Genomic DNA, 21,986 nt, shown 5'->3' on the forward strand with positions numbered 1-21,986 from the left:
ATTTGAGTCAAGACCATGACATAAAGGAGGAAAGGCTTTAATCTTTTGGCTCCACCATAGTCCTTGTCCAGAGCAGGTCCAATGTCAAGGTTGAGAGGTCAAGACTGCTGACATGAGTGAGAAACTATCAGCACGTAATATCTCTGCTCTGAAATCTGCACTGATTTGCTACCAAACCAAGTTCAAGGTATGCTTTCTATGTTATGGGTTCCACATAGTACTTGTTCTGCTCTTGTAAGAAATTGATCCTTTAGTGTGGCAGAGCCTATGCTTTGGAACTCCCTGCCTATTGACATTAGGCAGGCTCCTTCATTGTATTATTTTTGGCACCTGCTAAAAACATTTTTGCTTAGGCAAGCCTACCCAGGCATGTAGAAACTATTGTGCTTTTTATCTGTTTTTAACTCATTGTGGGTTTTATTATTTTGAATGTTTTTAAATACCTGTCTTTAACTGGTTTTGCCAATAATTTTATTGGTTTAATTCCTTCTATAAACTGCTTTGAGGTTTTTAACAATAAAGTTATGCCAAAACCCAGAGACAAGGCAACTCTAGCAGTTGTTGTTGATACTACTACAGTAGTAATAGTAATATTTAATATTAAAATTGGCTTCTAAGTGGTTTACAAAATATAAATGCCAATTACATATATGCCTTTATGAGGCTACTCCTAGCAAAGCTGAGAATCCTCACAGTTTTTTCCCACTCTCGCCTTAAAGTGGAGAGGCTCACAGATGATTCTGATGAACAAGACCAGTAACAGCCCTACATGGGTAGGATTTGTTACATTAGTATATAACTCTCCAGAGACACCTATTGACTGAAGGAGAAATTATGTATGCATGATTTCATTGTCAAGTTATGAAAGGCAATTGTTTTTAAAAGAAATTGGTATAATGAAATGCTAACAATACACAGTGGATGACTCACTAAAGGACTATAATATATCAGCTTTCCTTTCTACTTTAAAGGAAATAACAAATACAAATTAAAATGTGAACATAACTGTTAATTAGAATTCAGAATAAGACTGCATTTTACAATTCACAACTGTAGTTAGTCACATTCAGAGCAAACTGTTGGAAGATTTCATATTTGTGTGTTCAAAATATATATTTTCTCTAATTGTACTTCTCAGCTGGATATGAAAGACATTATTAATTGAGCAAAACAACAATTCCAATGCAATCTGTTCATTCATGATTTACATTTTCAAAAATTGGTACTGTGAAATGCAAAATATCAAAGACTGAACACCAAGTCATCCCTAATGGACACTGCATTGTGTTGTAATACAAAAGTGAGCTGAGCAGTCCAATTAACAGAATAACTAAGTCTAAATGTAATGCCCCCTTTTTATGTTCTGGGGGGCTTATAGTTTAGAAAAACCAAGTGTGGTTTTTTTTATATTTTAAAAGGAAGATACCAACACTTATTTCCCCCCATTTCCTTATATTTTCAGAAGAAAATAAGTGACAATGCCAGCAGGTGAAAATGGAGATATATTTTTCTTATAAAATTAAATGGGTATTTGGATACACTTGTGTTCATTTTACTTTGTAGGCATGAGGAACATAATGTATTACTAGAGAATGTCTTGATGCATTGTTAATAAGCATATTCTTGGAAGACTAATTGACAATACTGACAGACTTGTTCCTAGATCTCTAGGACTAATGCTTTGTGGATTTCATTAATATTTATTTAAATCCTTTCATTTATCAAAACTAAGAAGCTCATTGATTTGAATCTTCCTTTGTCAGTGCTGATTAATGCAGGTTTAGTATAGACCTAGTAGAGAATCACAGTCAGCAAACGCAGTAGAATCTAACTTTGTCAGTGAATTATCTGGCTACTTACGTGGTCCTAAGCCTTTCATTACTGCCCTTTCCCTGGTGGGGACTTTGAGTAACTTGAACACTTAACTGCATGGCCTAATGATAACCTCATTTAATGTCTGCTCCAACTCTTCTTTGATTTTGGAGGCATGGGAAAAACAGATAAACATTGGGAGCTTTCTGTTTGTCCTGTAAGCATGGGGAAGAGATCTGGGTGACTCAAAAGCCTGCATCTTGCATTTTACACTTGAGCTCATCAGATTCATTGTTAGAGGGACCACTTCCCTGGCTCATGTTGGATTTACTCAGAAACTAAGATGAGCAACATCTAAAAATAAAGGAACAGTTCATCTTATTTTTGAAAACAATCTGGCATCAGAGGTTGTCCACTGTCCCCGACTTCTGTTCATCTACCCTGCTCTTCTAATTCTTTCCTTCTTTCCCATTAAACAACACTCTCCTAGCTGGAACAACAATTGCAGTTCTCCAGCTATGGGATGAGGGAAGGAGGGAGATCTGATCTATCCCTCCCTCCCATTGTGTTGGCAACAGGTCAGAAGAAATGTAGAAATGTAATGTTCCTATCAGCTATTGACATTGCTTGGTGATGGAAGAGTGGAAAGATAAGGTTGGAATTCTTCTATTCCTCAGATTATAATTGAAACTAAAGGGGGGAAAACAGGGATCTAATAATTTACTGTAATTTGTTTTAACAGATTTAAAAACAGCAACATAATTCGTTGTTGAAGCAAGTCAACTTCAAGCGATAGTTTACTTGCTTCAACAAACCATAGTTAAGATTAACCACAGTTTAAGGTTCACACTAAAGTTTGGTTAATTTACAACAGAAGCATCCACTTCTGATTGAGTACTTTCAACAGTGACGGGGGGGGGAGCACATGAGCTTGAGGCCTTCCTAGCTCCGTCTTATAATGCTAAACTACAGTTAGGTGTCATGTCCAAATGCAGCTACTGTGTAATTTAGTATGTATGTTCTTTCAGAATTATATTTATACCTCCATATCCAGTACACATTTGATGGTGTGAGGATTGGCACCCCTCTATTGGTTGTTCTACATAAGGGGTGGCTAACCTGTGACTCTCCAGAGATATTGCTGAACTACAACTGCTATGCTCTCCATTGATAATGACCAATGACCAAAGATGATGGGAGTTGCAGTTCAGCAACATGTGGAGGGCCACAGGTTAGCTATCCTTGTTCTGCATGAAGCTCAAGTATGGAATGATTGCTTTGATTAGATATTTAAAGGCATTTTAACCATTTGGTTCTTGTGACCTGCCTTTATATAACTTCCATAAACAAAGCTAGCTGGGGCCCTGCTTTCTTCTACAGCTACTGTAAGTTAGAAATATACCCTGCAAATTATTATAAGCTGCAGCAAGTTGGAGTTAAAAATCACAGTATCAACAATGGCAAAGCATGTGTTAAAATTACAAAAGGTGGTAATGTTCTTTTTAGACCAATAGCATTCAAAGTCATGAGCAGAATTACATAAGGGATTCACCGAGAGGCAGTCCCTTTATTCAGAAATGGCTCATTTACTTTCCTATTAATTCTATTTTTCCCACAGGTGCTGCTAGACAAAAATGCCAACTTTCATCATTCAGACAGAGAAAATGAGTGAAGTGTATGTCTCCCTCTCCCTTTGATGTTAGCCCTCTATAAAACTGTATTTGCACCTATGTGCAATAACAAATAAGCCTATTCAAGTGACTGCAGAGCTATACCTAATGTCCTCAAATCCATCTAGAAATGCATGCCTGGCTTGGCTTCTAGCATTAAGGTGCTTTCCTGGCATTTACTTTGTTTACTGGTAACTGGTAACACTAAAACCAGGTTGCTGTTGTAAGCTTGGTCCCTCGGAATAGTTCTTCAGAAGAGAACTCCCTTTTCTTTTACTTGTGTGGCTTGTAGGAAGAAGCAGGGTGGATCACACAACAGGAACAGGGGGAAGAGGGCCAATGGTTTAGAGAAAGCAGCTAATTCTCCATCTGTACTACAGATAATTCTGCACTACAGGGAATTCTTTCTCCTGCAAGAGAGATGTTAAAAAGCAGCTGCCTCTTGGAAGACTCCTGGCCCATTCATCTGCATGGTGTCTTCTACTTTCACTGTAGCCTCTGAGTTGCATCCAGAGAAGAGAAGTGAATGGGCCAGGAGTTGTGCTTTAAGTAGTAAATGATGAAAACAACCCCATTAGCAAGGCAGTACAGATCCATGAGTATGCAGGAAGCACAAGTAGTAAAGAGAGGCTACCACTTCCTCTGTGCCCCCATTGCAATTGCCACCTACAGCAGAGAACAGCTGTTTGGCAATGACCTTTTTGTGGCAAATTCATACCATCGAGACATGGAAAGAGGCACTCTTGGTAGCCGCTCCTGGAGCTCCCCCCCCCCTCCAGCACAGAGCTTGGAAGTAACTAGTTACAAGTAACGAATTACTTGTAATTCATTACTTTTTTGAGTAACGAGTGGGTAATTCCTTTACATTTTGATTGTAATAGAACTAGGAGTAATTTTACTACTTTTGTGGAGTAATTGTAACGTTTCCAGAATTACTTTTGGGCATTACTTGGGGGGGGGAGCAGGGGAAGTCTTCTGCTCCTCTGATTTGTGAAAGAAAATCATGTGCCTCAAACTGGGCTTCTGTGCAGTGTCACTCTTTCCTTATGCTCTGTGGATGGGTAGGAGGCGACAAGTGAGGAGGTGGAGAGTGAGATGGGGTGGAGTGGAGAAAACAATTATTTTAAAAAATGGATAGTGGTGGTGAAGAATGGAGCGGAGGGAAAAAGGATCTGGAGGTCAAGAACATGGATAAAGGAGGAGAAGGAGGCAGCAGCAGAATGGAGATAAAGAACTGTGGAGGTGAAAGATGACGACAAGTGAGTGTGTGAGTGAGTGTGAGAGTGTGTGAGAGTGTGGACTTCCGGGAAGGGTGACTTAGCCTGTGCCTGCTTTTGAGACGGGCTCCTGCCTCAAAAGAAGCTTATTCAGATATATCAGTCAGTTTTTTCTTTTTTTTTTGACTGATTAAACTTCTCCCGGGTAGGGAGAAACGAAGAGATTAACCTCAAAGCCTATTTTTGTTGGGACGACCAGATCTCATTAATTTATGGGACGAGGTCCAGCCGACGAAGGTGGGACGGATTTTCAACAGCAATCTCTATCTGTTAAAGCGAACGTTCATCTTATCTTCTAAGAGAGAACGCACTAACAGGCAAGCACCCTTCTTTCTATATTTTTCTTTTACTTGACTTAAATTGTTGCTGTTTAAAAGAGATTTGCCAGATTGATCGGTTTTTGACATCTCACTGGGGAGCCGTAACTTCTCTCTGCTACGCACTAATTAATAGCTTATCTCTGTTTTTGTTGCAAAAAGCTGTCCTGGATTTGCATTCTAAAGATATACACAGAAGAGGGATTTCTATTCCGGATTTTTATTTTGAAAAATATTATACTGTTTTGAGACTACTCTCTTTTTGGTCTATTTTATTTTGACGAATCTGTTTCTTGACGATTGCCATTAATTGTTTCGATCCTGGGAACTGCATTTTGTTTACTTAACTATTGGAGAGATAAGGCTGTCTGCTCTGTTTATACTGTGATGTCACCAAGTTTGGAGTATTAACCCAATTGTTGCTGAAATAAGAAGTGGTTTTCCTATATTTTTCTTTTAAAATGGCAATTAAGAAAGTGGCTGAGAATCTGGAAATAACTATGTTTCAGAAAATAATGGATGAGATTGAGATAATGAAAATTGAATTGAGTAAAATGAAGCAGGAGATTAAAGATATAAGGGTCCCTGTGAGAGAGGTGACCCTGGAAGGGGTCCCTGTGAGAGGGGAGACCCCGGAGATTGGAACAGGGGTCCCTGTGAGAGAGGAGACCCTGGAGACTGGAATAGGGGTCCCTGTGAGAGAGGAGATCCCGGAGATTGGAACAAACGTGGAACAGGAACAAGATTTGGAGTCTATGGACTTTAGAAATAAAATCTATTGTTTGGAACTCAATGTTATCTCTGAAGAAATTAATGAAGATTCTAGAGATAAAGTTATCAATGGCATGGACTATCTTCTGGACTGGAATGATGTGATGGAGCCCAATATAGAGAAAATCTATGGAATTAACTGCAGCCATGTGACAATGGAAAAACTTTTAAGAGATGACCCAGTGTATTTTGAAAAAAAGAACAGAGATATGATTTTACAGCAGTATTTCAGCAACCTATTCAGAATGGATGGCAAGAAAATATTTGGGATAGAGGTAATTCCCATCAGACTCTTACTATATGACTATGGCTTTGACAGCAAGATTATTATGGAATACTGATAATGGAAGATTGGATATTGAAATTACTGGACTTAACAAGACTACTGAAGATGGAAGATGGAAAATGGAATTACTAGAGATAATAGAACAATGGCTATTGAAATTACTGAACCTAACAGATTCTGATGTGATGGATTAATTGAAATGTTTATTTTGACTATGGTTATGACAATAAGATTATCATAATTAGTAATGAGATGGATTAATCGATATGCTTATCTGGAAAAAAAAATTGATAGATATATTTCTTAAAGAATTGAAACCTCTCTTTGACTTTTTGTGGAAAGAATAAAGTAATGTTTATGAGATTTGATGATTAAGTAAGATAACTACTGGAGGAAAGTGATTTTATAATATGACTTAAGAGACAGGATTGTTATATATTATAGACTTATAACTGATTTGATCTTTGACAAATGGGAAGTCAATATTTTACTCTTTATTTTTTATTTTTGTTTTTTTTTCTTTTTTTCTTTTTGTTTAACTATTTTTGATTTTGTTTTTTGTCTTTGAATGTTTTATGATTTTGTCTTGTATGTCTTATGAAAATCTGAATAAAAATTATTGAAAAAAAAAAAAAAAAAAAAGAGTGTGTGAGAGTGTGTGAGAGTGTGTGAGTGTGTGTGAGTGTGTGTGAGAATGAGTGTGTGAGTGTGTGTGTGAATGAGTGTGTGAATGAGTGTGTGAGTGTGTGTGTGAATGAGTGTGTGAATGAGTGTGTGAGTGTGTGTGTGAATGAGTGAGTGAGTGTGTGTGTGTGTGTGTGAATGAGTGAGTGAGTGTGTGTGTGTGAGTGAGTGTGTGTGAGTGAGTGAGTGAGTGAGTGAGTGTGTGTGAGTGAGTGAGTGTGTGTGAGTGAGTGAGTGAGTGTGTGTGTGTGTGTGTGTGTGTGTGTGTGTGTGTGTGTGTGTGTGAGAGAGAGAGAGAGAGAGAGAGAGAGAGAGAGAGAGAGAGAGAATACTGTGCTTGCACTTGGCACACAAAGTGGCCTTCACCATCCTCTCTGGCTACTGTGCTTGTTTGCATCTCTGGGGAAAATGTTTGCTTGACTGAGTGTCCCTTAGTTAGTGGAAGGGCAGGGTCTGGGAGGTGGTTAAGTGAGAGAGATTATGCTGGCTGGCTCAGTGGGGGGAGGTTGTATTTGGTTTGACATGCAAAGATCTGAGTAGTGGCCTCAGCCTCCCTCCCCACCTCCCTTGCCAGCGGAGAGACCACCATTGCTATCTCATGAATAAAAATAATTATTCTACTACCTCTGTATGTGTTTGTTTATTTTTAATGTTGTTTTAGGCTACTTGGATGTGCAGCAGCCAAGGCCAGCACCTTGTAGGCGTTTTTTTTAAAAAGTAACTGAAATGTAACTGTAGTGATTACTTTTGAGAAAAAGTAAAGTAATCAGTTACTTTCAAAGCAATTGTAATTGTAACGGTAATTACTACTTCTGGGGGGCCATGTAACTGTAACTGTAATTTATTACTTTTTAAAAATAATCTTCCAAGCTCTGCTCCAGCAATCTAGCTAAGGCGGTGTATGCTTCTGTAGCAAAACAAGATCCTCTTATTCACACAACTATTTAACATACTCAAAGCATCCTTTTCCCAGGAAGCCCTTGCCAAACGTTCCAGTCCCCAATCTCAAGTACAATTGTCTAAGTATTTGCAAATGTATTTGCTCACATTTCATCCCTTTTAAAACTTGCATCTCTTATTCCCTTTCCTTTAGTTATCTCATGCAGTCAAAGTTTAGACTGTAAGCTTCTTGCAATCTAAACCTCTCTCTCCCTTATGCTATGACATTGGTGGTAATGGTAATGATAACAGTAATAATAGTAATACTTCATCATCATTACAGGACACGAGTTCCTTCAACTTGGCATTTTCTATTTAAATGCTTTTTAAAAAATTAGTTGCTGTTCAGTCATACATAGTTATTTACCTTGAGACTTTGAAATAGAATGAATTAAAAATCCACATAAATAAGGGCACTATTTAAACAGCAAATCCCTCAAATAGAAAAAAGGCACTTCATTTTATGAGTTACATTATTTATTAGATATAACACTTAAAGCCAAAGTGATTTACAAAGTCTGAATACCTGTTACACATTGAAGAATAAACACCCATAATTAAAATATGCAATAAAACAATCACATTAAAACAATACAGCAATACAACAGAATTGGACTGTTCAATAGAACACCTTTTCCTCAAGGGTTCCACTGCTGGCTGCATCAATATATTCACCTTACACAGTGTTTTAAAGTGATTGGCAACAGCTAATGGAAGACTCTCCCAAGTTGCCCAAAAGGCAATATAATTGCAGTTTCCCATTTTATGATCTGGTTACCTTGGAAACTACATCAGATTTGCTTACATAGTCAAGAAAGTTGAAATTCAAATGCCCTCTCTGAACATTCCTTCAAGTGGGCTTTGATTCTGTTATAAATTCCACCGTATATGATAGACTTCACATCAGTAAACTTGCAAAATAATCACCACCTTTGCTAATGCAATCAAACCTATCTTGCAAATATACAGTGAAACTCAAATGGATTTGGAGGTAGAAAAAATGTAATCCTCCCCTGAGCACTGGCCACTCAGACCTGGGAAACAACCATATTACTAAACTCGGTTGCTTCCAGATGAGCATTCATCCTGATTTGTTTGCACAAAGTTTGTAGGGAAGTTTATTATATTATATTATATTATATTATATTATATTATATTATATTATATTATATTATATTATATTATATTATATTATATTATATTATATTATATTATTTATTAGATTTATACCCTGCACTTCCTCCCAGTAGGAGCTCAGGGCGGCAAGTTACACAATGCCCACTGTTGTTTGAGCATGGATTTAGATTCATTTGTGGGGATACAATATCATGCCAAACAATTATTATCCCACACTTTCGAGAGCGTTTTCCTTTCCTTACTGGACAAAGTTAGTCTCTCTCTCAAGTGAATTTGTTTTGCAAGAGCACCAAATCCACTTTAACTGAACAACCTGAATGTTTCAGTATGCAATTGAATCCCATCCACAAAATAATGACAGTCTGGAAGCAGTTCTCACCCACATATGACACCCTACTTATAAATGTTACTGTTGTGGTGTGAGACTAGATCACCTGGAAGGAGCTCCTGCATCAAGATAGTCTTCGTCCATCCTGACTAAGTGGTATAGTTTCATGAGATGGATTTATAGCATCATTTGGAAGCCATGTATGCCCCAGGATTCTGGATGGTTACAATCACAACAAAAATTACACTTGGCAAATAAAGCTTCAGGCTGAGACTAGGTGTGAGATGTAACAGGAACAACATGGAGGTTGTTGTTAATTGACTCAGCTGGACATGTGTTGATTAATTAAGGACACTTTTCAAAGCGCTCTTCATTTTTGTGCTATGGCTGTCAAGCTGTTCAGTTATTAAGCCTGGCTGCTTCCCTGTTGGAGTCCCTCAGGAATGGCCATAGGTGGGTTGTATAGTCTAGAATATGAAAACAGCTGCCTCAGGTTGGGGTCATCACTATTATTAACAACAGTGAACTGAGCAGGGAATTGAGGTGTCAGTTTATTTTACTCAGTCTTTGCAATGCAAAGGACAGCGGCAAAGTTGAATAATGCTGTCTGCAACGTTGGCTCAGATGTTCCAGGCATGTCATTTTTGAAACAGACAAAGAATAATAACAATAATCCAACTACTGGTCCATATTGCCTTTAAAAGGATTGCTCCTGCTGGGAGGAGGGTGGGATATAAATCAAACAATAAAAAAATAAAAATATATACTTTCGGGTGCTCCTATCTAAAATGATAGATTAAACATAATTGCTGAGAGACATGTAACCATTACAAACATTATCATGTTAAGAAATGGAAAGCAATCCTGTCTTTTATTCTTTGCATTGTTCACACAGGGGGTCAGCTTAAAAGCAAAATCAGGTGGTTGTTTTTAAATCATTTAAATGGCACACTCTAAAGGGCTGTTAAACCAAGATAAAGATGTCTGCTAATGTAATGAATATAAGTTTTCTTTCACTTTTTCAGAAGGAAAAAGATTGCTTTATGTAATACACTACAAACCCTGGTATAATTCATATTACTTTTGCAAAATTCATGTTACTATTTTTGGAATAGTAACATGAATTATTTCCATGTTACTAGTCCAAAAGTAGCACCCCAAAGGCTGGATCTTATGCCACATGCTATTAATGTGGGAAAGTGTTTATCATGTAGATAGTGTTATGGGATTTGGGTGTTGAGATGGATGATTTCTAGGAATCCCCTTTCCAGCCACTGATTTGGGATCTGCAAAGGAAGAAAGCTACCCTACTGATCAGACTAGTTTCATTCATAAGTTAATGGATTCAACCAAGTCTGTCCAGTGCATTCATTAACACATTTAAGGATTGGCCAGGAGAGCAATGTGGGTCATAAGGACTCTTTCAGGAGAGAGGTCTTCACCTCAAGGAAGTATTTATTTTATTTATTTATTATTTGATTTATATCCCGCCCTTCCTCCCAGCAGGAGTCCAAGGCGGCAGTAGTTTGTGTGTCTGTGTTAGAGTTAATCTGAGAAAAGGTCGGAAACTGAAAACAGACAGAGAGGCTAGCTTGCTCTCTGTTTCTGAACCCCCAAATCTATGGGCTGTAGGTAGCAAGATTCAATGGAGCATTAATGCTGTGAGCCCTCCATCTTAAGCTCAGGTTGTATATATGTGTAAAGAAAAAAACATATATCCTATAAGACACCACAGTCTCCCCTGACTTTCATTCCAAGGAAACCAAACCCTAGGAAACTGCATCAATCCCTGGAAGTTTTGCACTGCTCGGAGACTAGGGTGCATGCAAGAATAGTGATTTTGCCTATCAGAGTCCTATTCCCATTGGAGCTATTAATTCTAACATGGGAAGTATCTATGTGATGCTTCCACATGGAAGAAAAAAACCCTTTTGTTACTGGAAGCAACAATGCTGCAAAGATGTATGAAATGTATGGCTCAAGGGATGTCTAAAATATTGGACTAACCCAGCTGGAGCCTTGGATAAATGCGTGACAATCTGTGTGCTAAACATACATCTTGCATGTCCCAGTTAATTTTATTTCAAAGAATCAGCCCTCATACTCAATAAAATGTATTCATTAACACCATCAAAATGAGTTGATGGTCCATAGTCAGAGGCAGCATGCTTCTGAATATCAGTTGCTGGAAACAGCAGGAGGGGAGAGTGCTCTCGTGTTCAGTTCCTGCTTGCAGGTTTCCCACAGGCATCTGACCACTGTGAGAACAGGATGCTGGACTAGAAGGGCTAGTGGCCTGATCCAGCAGGTTCTTCTTAGGTTCTTAATTGGGATGTTAGTCTGGCTGAACAAACTCTGCATGCATTGGGGCACCAGTTCTTAGAACTGATAGATGCATAAGGCAATGGACTAATGTTTCTGAGATGTGGAGCCACATGGGACTACTGGGAGATTCAAATGCTCAAAGCTGAAATATTAGGATAATATACTAGTAGAAGATGACTGCATTGGATGTGATCATCAGGTTTTGTGTTTTTTGTCTTTCACTGCTGATCAACTTGTGCAAAAAATTAATCAATCATGTTTGTTCCCTTACACCAGATTACTTAGCAACAGGTTCATATCACTGCTGCAATTTTTAAAAAAGCATAACATCCGTTTTAAAATGATGACTGTATAACAGCAGCCAATGCTTAATCTTCAAGTAGCATATAAAAAAATTCCAACCATGTATTCACAGCTTTCCAGATGCCAGTGACAAGTTTTAACTTCGGGAAAACACTGACATATCAGTGATAAAGACTGGAACAATGATTAGTCATGTTTCATCATATGAGAAAATATTGCTTTATTCCAAACCTTAATATCTTAAAAACAGAAATATTAGGGTAGCAATTTCTTTTGACAACTGTAGTCTAACACTATGATCCCTGGAGACTACAAAATGCGGGTGGAAATATCTTTTGCGTTATAATCCCAGCAAAATTCTCATGCTGTAAGGTTCTTGTTTAACATATAGTGATAAGTTTTGACATAGTTATATATTATGCAAGACTATGCTTTGGCAAATCAGTTTCCTGGTGCATGTTTGGTGATTACTCTTAAGAATATTATCCATACTTATTAGTCAGTAGAAAATTAGCCATGCATAGCCACAACTGGTTTGTTACATTATGCATAATAATAGGCTAATATGATTTATCCGCAGGCAATGTTTTAAACATTGGTAAATAATAGTTTATTCATCTAAGGCAAAATGGTAATTTTGAATGTACAAATTGTCACAGCTAGTAAAGTCCCCTGTTTTTTAGACAGTGAGCAGAATAATGGCACACACTGAAATACAATCAGTTTGTCCTAGCGAAGTCTGCAGATATGAGACTTCCACAGGCAGATGGATCTACTGAACCAGGTATGCAGAAGCCTGCAGTACAGGAGTGGGAAAACAAGACCACACCTAGAAATGGGGTAATTAGAATGTAACACCATGCCTCGCCCTATATGGAACCTCCTGAGTCAAGCATATCTGCTGAGCTGTTAACCTATGACTGCAGCAGCATATATACAACTTCCTGCTGTCCCTGTGCACTCTAGGTGTAGTTATATACACACCAGTGTAGGTGTGTGGATCAAAGTTAATGGACGCATATGGAAAGAGTATCCAAAATTTTTGTAGCTTTAGGCAGGATTAACATTCAGACATTTTAAAAGGGACAAATCCTGGGAAAGTGCATCAACCCCTGGAAGACTAGGGTGCGTGCAAAATAGGGTACACTCTAGACATAAACAAGAACCTCCGTGGCGCAGAGTGGTAAGTGGTGGTAATGCAACCGAAGCTCTGCTCACGGCCGGAGTTCGATTCCAACGGAAGGAGGAAGTTGAATCTCCGGTAAAAGGGGTCGAGGTCCACTCAGCCTTCCATCCATCTGTGGTCGGTAAAATGAGTACCCGGCATATGCTGGGGAGTAAAGAAAGGCCAGAGAAGGAACTGGCAATCCCACCCCATATATATGGTCTGCCTAGTAAATGTCGCAAGACGTCACCCTAAGAGTCAGAAACGACTCGCACTACAAGTGCGGGGACATCTTTACCTTTTTACCTAGACATTATCAAGGGGATTAACAGGACACTTTCCACACACACCATATAAGTGCATGTAGCTACAGTGTTCAACTGACATGACACATTTTCACTTTAAAGATGGATACCTACACTTTGTCAAGATACAGTAGGGCCCAGCTTACTGGCGCTTCGCTTTCCGGCGTTCCGCTAATGCGGCGGTGGGAAATTCCCCGTTTTAAAGCCAGTTTTGTGCTTTTGCAGCATTTTCGTGGCATTTTCGCGTGACGTGCCCCATTATACTCAATGGGTTCTGCTTTACGGCGATTTTCGATTTACAGTGGCAGTCTGGAATGGAACCTGCCGTATAAGTGGGGCCTGCCTGTACCCCGATGTCCAAAACAGAAAGCTGGTTGTGCTCAAAGAAGGTTGAGCCCATACTGGATTTGCAGTTGTGGTTCTGACAAGTGAGGACTGTTGGGATCAGATATGCTTTGGAGCATGTCCAGTTCCCAAACTGAGCAATATGCAGATAGGCCCTGATAGGCTTCTTCACTAAAGGAGGACAATACATTCCGGCAGCCCTAAAGGTTTTTAGATCCAAAACTATTTCTCAACTTCTCTACGGCGTACCTTTATGGATTGGCACCTTCAACTCTTCTGTGGAGGCAGTTCTCTCCTTGTTTCTCAGACAAATTTTTGGTGTTCCCAGGTGCATTCCTGCAGCGGTCCTTAGGTTAGAATCCGGCCTAGTCTCACTTGAGTCTCAAGCGTGGATGACCGCCCTAAATTTCTGGCTTAAAATGTCTTATGAAAAATCCATTGGCTATCTCCCTTTACTCTGGGAAGACTCTTTTACCTCGAAATGGGCCCTAACGTTTACAAACTACCTCGCAAGTATTGGCCTCTCAATTGAACATCTGATGTCCCACACTCCAGAGACAGTTAAACTTTCTATCCGGACTCGTATCAGTGATATGGACTTCCAACGCTCCATTACCGCAGCCACCTCGACCTGTTCTCCTATTCACTTTGGTCTGAGCTTTGCGCCTATGCTCAGTGCCCCTTATCTGGAAATTCTCACGATCCCCAAATATTGTCTAGCCTTTACAAAGGCTAGATTTAACTGTCTTACCTCTGCCTTACTTGAAGGGAGATTTAAACGTATCCCGTATGCAAACCGATTATGCCTTTGCGGTGTCAGCGCCATAGAAACTCTCTCTCATGTCATCTTTGAGTGCGCCCTATATGATGATATTCGCTCCAAATTCATAACCCCAATCATAAATAAATACCCCTACAAACCGCTTGACTGTTTACTTTTACATCTTTTGTCAGCAGCGAATAAGGATACTATCTTGCAAGTCGCTAAATACATTTTCGCGGCCCAATCAATACGGAGGGCATCTATCCCTTCAGAAGCTTCCGCTACCTTATTGTTGTTCTATTGTTTTATTGTTTTAACATGACTGCATCTTTGTAACCTTTTGTTATAAATGTACGTAGTTTTATCTATAAATGTTTTTCGTCTATGACTGTATCAATAAAGATTGATTGATTGATTGATTGATTGATTGGCCCTGACAGCAGACAGTAAAGCTTGGTATGAAATTTCAAATTACTGATATTTGGATCATTTCTTGTGGACATTGTTTGCACTGAGAGGCAATTTAATTACATGGCAATTGAAGTAAGTAATTGTATAAACATTAAGAGTGTCTTAAAAGCATAAGAATGGGCTAATATGCTTAGGAAATATTTAAATAGGTGCACAAATAAAAGTTTAGATATACAGTGTTTAAAAATTATTCATTGCTAAAACAGTACAGTAAATAAGACCAGAGGAGTTGGTTGAGTTTTTTTAAAATCCTATTTTAGAAAGACACTGGGATGACAACCTTGGGAAAGGCAATTTTCCACTGATCCACAGTATGGACAGAACAATTTAGAAAAAAAATGTACTATACAGTTTAGGCAAAGGTCTTGAAAGCATGAAATGCCAAAGTACACACACCACAGGGCTAGCCAAATCAAGCATAAGCCTTGAAACATTGAGGGTGTTGATGAAAAAGCATTACAAATGTGGCAGTTTAGAAAAGAAAATTGAACAAAAGAATCAGCCAAACAAATCTCAGGAGACTAGAGGAAGATTGTGCAATAAAGTGTAAAGCCTCATATTTTGTGATGAAGTAATCAAATGAAAATGTACTAGAAGATTTGTACATTAGGAAATGAGCCAATCATTCAACGAAGTGGGAGTTCTGGGTGGGATGCAAGCATGGAGCATAACCCTATAGTTCCTTTTCTAGGGTTATACTCCAGAAAGTATGTATTTGATTTGAAAAGGAAGCTTGTACAGCAAATGAAGATGGGGGAAAAGAAAAGGAAGTTGTAAACTAAGAAACATGACTAATGCATATATTCCTTAATGAAAGCTGTGTTCATGAAGGAGCTAACAAACATTGTCAAAGTTCTTCCCTATCCTGAATAATAGACCCCCTGCCCAGAAGAGAGAGAGAGAGAGAGAGAGAGAGAGAGAGAGAGAGAGCGCAGAGGAAGCATCAGAGAGTTAGGTCCTAGTCTTCAATGGTTCAGGAGCAGACACAGAATCAGGGGAGCCAGGGGAAATCTTTGACAGGCAGAACTGGCGGGTCAGCTGGGTGGAGTTTGGTGTACTACCACTTTTAGCACCTATTGTCTGCAGCTATTAGTAATTTTGTATCTGTGTTGGAATTGGTTTTTAAGATGCTTTCAACGTGTTTTTTTAAAAAAAGATGTTTTTAAGATGCTTTGTTTAAATATGTTTTAAAATCTTGTTTTTTAGATGTTTTAAAGTGCTTTTAGTGTTCTTGTTTGCCGCCCTGGGCTCCTTCTGGGAGGAAGGGTGGGATATAAATGTAATAAACTAATAAAATAATTGTTTTTCCTTTAGAAATGGTCATATTCTAAAAACAAACTTGTATTTCAATAGAAGCCAATCGTGTCACAAATTAACTGCCATAGATTCCCCAAAGCAATCTGGGAGTTTTAGTTTTGTAAGGATACCGAGAATTTCCAACCTCTTTCCAGAATTGGATTCCCCACAGCTCCTTTTGTAAAACTAGTTTAAGGATACAATTCTCTGCTCATTTATCTGGGAATAAGCTCCACTGAACTCATTGGGACTTGCTTCCAAGTAAACATGCAAAAGTTTGGGCTGTTAGTCTATAGTGCAGATATATTTTCGCTGCTCAGAGCAGGGAAAGTACCACATAATTATGTTTGTAGTGCCTGGTAAGTAAGAAACTCCTAATCTATTTAACCTCCCTAAAACACACACACACACACACACACACACATGTACATTAGAGAAGTAAATGGAAGGAGACATGATGGCATAAGCAAAAAAAGAAACTCATTAATCAACTGGATTTTTTTCTATTGCTCTTTGAAAGAGATAAACTTTGGTAGAAGGCAAGACATTTAGTGCATTCTGTTGGAGGACAGTGAAGAAGAAAGTCTTTTAGGAGGTTTAATTCCCTGCATACTTACATATTTAGTGGTTGCCAGGCAGGCCATTGGGCTTTTGCTTTGATGACAGTCAAGACCTCATCACTCTGCAAAAGAGAAGCAATAAACATAAATAAACAAAATGATGTTTGGACAATATTATGGTCTCTGCAGTGATTTGTAACCAGGGGAAAAGGCACTTGAATTCAAATAGCTTCTCATAATTCCCATGAAGGCAGATATAGCTCATCATTCCATTTCCTGTTCAGGGAATGTACGTCTTCCTTGCATGACACAGATAACTTTAATTACTCACAAAGATAACTTTTCCTACAATGGGCACATACTCATGGGAAAGTTACATTAGAATTGGTACTGCATGTAACTTTTCCCAGGGATGGTCTCGTCACGAGCAGGATCCAGACTTCGGTTGCATTTAGATGGCAGTTTATTCCATTTTCCCAATGTTTCCTTACCTGATATTTTCTGCATTTTATTTAATCTTTCGCATGATGTAAAAGCCACTTCTGGAAATCTAATGGAATATCGTGGTAGCTTAGTGCTAATTTCCTGATCAATTGAAACTCAATTAACCCATAAAATCACTGGAGTAAAGTCACAAAATTTAGGGCGATACGCTGGCATACTGTTTCATTCCTGATGTTCCTGGGTGAATCATGGGGGAGCAGAAATGCACATGTGCAGAAGAGCAGGGGAGCATCAACATGTCCAATGATGTTCACTGCTGTGTCACACCATGTCCACTGGTGTGAAAGAAATTTAGTGTGACATGAGGGTATATCAGTCAAAAAGCCACAGCTCCATAATGCAACAGGTACTGCAGTGTGAAAAGAATGTTAGAAACTGGGACAGAAGTGCTACCATTACAATCAGTGACACTAATGCAATAAACCCCATGTCTGAATGCTGCCTTCTTGTTGAGTTATGCTAAGAGGTTCAACCCACCCAAAGTTACAGTGTCATCCTTTCCCATGCCACTGTTTTCCACATATAGGCATTATTAATGGGATCTGTTAAAAAAGTTAGCCCAGGGATGGGAAACCCATGGCCCTCCATATGTTGCTGGAGTAAAGCTCCCATCATCCCTGCCCATTGGCCATGTGGGCTGGGGTTGGTGGGAGTTAGAGTGGGAGGGACACAGGTTAGCCCATGAGCTCCAAAGGTTAGCCTACAAGAGGAACAGAGTACAGTCAGCACAGTGAAGGCTGCATAACATCACAGATGGGGATGTTTTCCCCTGCTATAACACAGTTGCCTGCCCTCATGGAAGAAAACAGGCATAAGAACATAAGAAGAGCCTGCTGGATCAGGCCAGTGGCCCATCTAGTCCAGCATCCTGTTCTCACAGTGGCCAACCAGGTGCCTGGGGGAAGCCCGTAAGCAGGACCCGAGTGCAAGAACACTCTCCCCTCCTGAGGATTCCGGCAACTGGTTTTCAGAAGCATGCTGCCTCTGACTAGGGTGGCAGAGCACAGCCATCATGGCTAGTAGCCATTGATAGCCCTGTCCTCCATGAATTTATCTAATCTTCTTTTAAAGCCATCCAAGCTGGTGGCCATTACTGCATCTTGTGGGAGCAAATTCCATAGTTTAACTATGCGCTGAGTAAAGAAGCACTTCCTTTTGTCTGTCCTGAATCTTCCAACATTCAGCTTCTTTGAATGTCCACGAGTTCTAGTATTATGAGAGAGGGAGAAGAACTTTTCTCTATCCACTTTCTCAATGCCATGCATAATTTTATACACTTCTATCATGTCTCCTCTAACCCGCCTTTTCTCTAAACTAAAAAGCCCCAAATGCTGCAACCTTTCCTCGCAAGGGAGTCGCTCCATCCCCTTGATCATTCTGGTTGCCCTCTTCTGAACCTTTTCCAACTCTATATCCTTTTTGAGATGAGGCGACCAGAACTGTACACAGTATTCCAAATGCGGCCACAACATAGATTTATACAACGGCATTATGATATCGGCTGTTTTATTTTCAATACTTTCCTAATTATCGCTAGCATGGAATTTGCCTTTTTCACAGCTGCTGCACACTGGGTCGACATTTTCATCGTGCTGTCCACTACAACCCCGAGGTCTCTCTCCTGGTCAGTCACTGCCAGTTCAGACCCCATGAGCGTATATGTGAAATTAAGATTTTTTGCTCCAATATGCATAATTTTACACTTGTTTATATTGAATTGCATTTGCCATTTTTCCGCCCATTCACTCAGTTTGGAGAGGTCTTTTTGGAGCTCTTCGCAATCCCTTTTTGTTTTAACAACCCTGAACAATTTAGTGTCGTCAGCAAACTTGGCCATTTCACTGCTCACTCTTAATTCTAGGTCATAAATGAACAAGTTGAAAAGTACAGGTCCCAATACCGATCCTTGAGGGACTCCACTTTCTACAGCCCTCCATTGGGAGAACTGTCCGTTTATTTCTACTCTCTGCTTTCTGCTTCTTAACCAATTTCTTATCCACAAGAGGACCTCACCTCTTATTTCATGACTGCTAAGCTTCCTCAGAAGTCTTTGGTGAGGTACCTTGTCAAACGCTTTTTGAAAGTCTAAGTACATTATGTCCACTGGATCACCTCTATCTATATGCTTGTTGACACTCTCAAAGAATTCTAATAGGTTACTGAGACAGGACTTTCCCTTGCAGAAGCCATGCTGGCTCTGCTTCAGCAAGGCTTGTTCTTCTATGTGCTTGGTTAACCTAGCTTTAATAATACTTTCTACCAGTTTTCCAGGGACAGAAGTTATGCTAACTGGCCTGTAATTTCTGGGATCCCCTCTGGATCCCTTTTTGAATATTGGTGTTACATTTGCCACTTTCCAGTCCTCAGGCACGGAGGAGGACCCGAGGGACAAGTTACATATTTTAGTTAGCAGATCAGCAATTTCACATTTGAGTTCTTTGAGAGCTCTCGGGTGGATGCCATCCGGGCCTGGTGATTTGCCAGTTTTTATATTGTCCATTAAGCCTAGAACTTCCTCTCTCGTTACCACTATTTGTCTCAGTTCCTCAGAATCCCTTCCTGCAAATGTTAGTTCAGGTTCAGGGATCTGCCCTATATCTTCCACTATGAAGACAGATGCAAAGAATTCATTTAGCTTCTCTGCAATCTCCTTATCATTCTTTAGTACACCTTTGACTCCCTTATCATCCAAGGGTCCAATCGCCTCCCTAGATGGTCTCCTGCTTTGAATGTATTTATAGAATTTTTTGTTGTTGGTTTTTATGTTCTTAGTAATGTGCTCCTCAAATTCTTTTTTAGCATCCCTTATTGTCTTCTTGCATTTCTTTTGCCAGAGTTTGTGTTCTTTTTTATTTTCTTCATTCGGACAAGACTTCCATTTTCTGAAGGAAGACTTTTTGCCTCTAAGAGCTTCCTTGACTTTGCTCGTTAACCATGCTGGCATCTTCTTGACCCTGGCGGTACCTTTTCTGTTCTGCGGTATGCACTCCAGTTGAGCTTCTAATATAGTGTTTTTAAACAACTTCCAAGCATTTTTGAGTGATGTGACCCTCTGGACTTTGTTTTTCAGCTTTCTTTTTACCAATCCCCTCATTTTTGTGAAGTTTCCTCTTTTGAAGTCAAATGTGACCGTGTTGGATTTTCTTGGCAATTGGCCATTTACATGTATGTTTAATTTAATAGCACTATGGTCACTGCTCCCAATCGGTTCAACAACACATCACGCACCAGGTCCCGGTCCCCACTGAGGATTAAGTCCAGGGTTGCCATCCCTCTGGTCGGTTCCATGACCAACTGGTCTAGGGAATAGTCATTTAGAATATCTAGAAATTTTGCTTCTTTGTCATGACTGGAACACATATGTGGCCAGTCTATATCTTGGTAGTTGAAGTCACCCATTACTACCACATTTCCTAGTTTGGATGCTTCCTCAATTTCATATCTCATCTCAAGGTCTCCCTGAGCATTTTGATCAGGGGGATGATAGATCATACCCAGTATTAAATCCCTCCTGGGGCATGGTATCACCACCCACAACGATTCTGTGGAGGAGTCTGCCTCTTTTGGGGTTTCGAGCTTGCTGGATTCAATGCCTTCTTTCACGTATAGAGCGACTCCGCCACCAATACGTTCTTCCCTGTCCTTCCGATATAGTTTATATCCAGGGATAACCGTATCCCACTGGTTTTCTCCATTCCACCAGGTCTCCGTTATGCTCACTATATCAATGCTCTCCTCTAAGACCAAGCACTCCAGTTCTCCCATCTTGGTTCGGAGGCTCCTAGCATTAGCGTACAGGCACTTGTAAGCAGTGTCTCTCTTCAAGTGTCTTTGGCACTTGTGGTTAGGCCTGTGGTAATTTTGCTCTTCTGAATTTATATCCTGTGCCCCTGCTCTCACAATGCCTACTTCTAGGCCTACCCCTTTTAAAATTTCATCATTTCTTTGGTCTTAATCCCAGGGGGGAGGTTTATTGCGAACCGGACCTTCCTCAGCTCCTGTCGGGTTTCCCCCCTCAGTCAGTTTAAAAGCTGCTCTGCCACCTTTTTAATTTTAAGTGCCAGCAGTCTGGTTCCATTCTGGTTCAAGTGGAGCCCGTCCCTTTTGTACAGGCCTGGCTTGTCCCAAAATGTTCCTCAGTGCCTAACAAATCCAAACCCTTCCACCCGACACCATCGTCTTATCCATGCATTGAGATTGCAAAGCTGTGCCTGTCTGGCTGGTCCTGCGCGTGGAACCGGTAGCAGTTCAGAGAAAGCCACCTTGGAGGTCCTGGCTTTCAGCATCCTACCTAGCAACCTAAATTTTGCTTCCAGGACCTCATGGCTGCACTTCCCCATGTTGTTGGTGCCAACGTGCACCACGACCACTGACTCCTCCCCAGCACCGTCTACCAAACTATGTAAACGACGGGCAATATCCGCAACCTTCGCACCAGGCAGGCAAAACACCTTGCGGTCTGCACGCCCATCACACACCCCACTGTCTATATTCCTAATGATCGAATCACCCACTACAAGGATCCCTCCACCCCATGGAGATATATCCTTGGCACGAGAGGATAGCTGCTCATCCCCCAAGGAATGGGTCCCTTCTAAGGGATCGTTTCCCTCTTCCTCAGCTGGATGCTCTCCTTCCCTGAGACCATCGTTCTCCATGATAGCAGAAGAGTTTTCATCCTTGGAGTGGGACACAGCTATAACGTCCCTGAAGGCCTCCTCCACACAC

At 40.0% G+C, this 21,986-nt stretch overlaps 1 protein-coding gene across 1 annotated transcript in view; it reads right to left on the reverse strand.

Annotated features, from left to right (window-relative positions):
* SPON1 (spondin 1) overlaps nucleotides 1-21,986 on the reverse strand; it is a 488,651-nt gene that overhangs the window by 80,237 nt on the left and 386,428 nt on the right. The window contains exon 8 of the mRNA XM_061610510.1: nucleotides 16,812-16,876. Within this exon, the coding sequence (XP_061466494.1) occupies nucleotides 16,812-16,876 (65 nt within the window). The remainder of the gene's footprint in view (nucleotides 1-16,811; nucleotides 16,877-21,986) is intronic.

This window comes from Rhineura floridana, chromosome 2, assembly GCF_030035675.1.
Source record: "Rhineura floridana isolate rRhiFlo1 chromosome 2, rRhiFlo1.hap2, whole genome shotgun sequence".
NCBI classification, from domain to species: domain Eukaryota; kingdom Metazoa; phylum Chordata; class Lepidosauria; order Squamata; family Rhineuridae; genus Rhineura; species Rhineura floridana.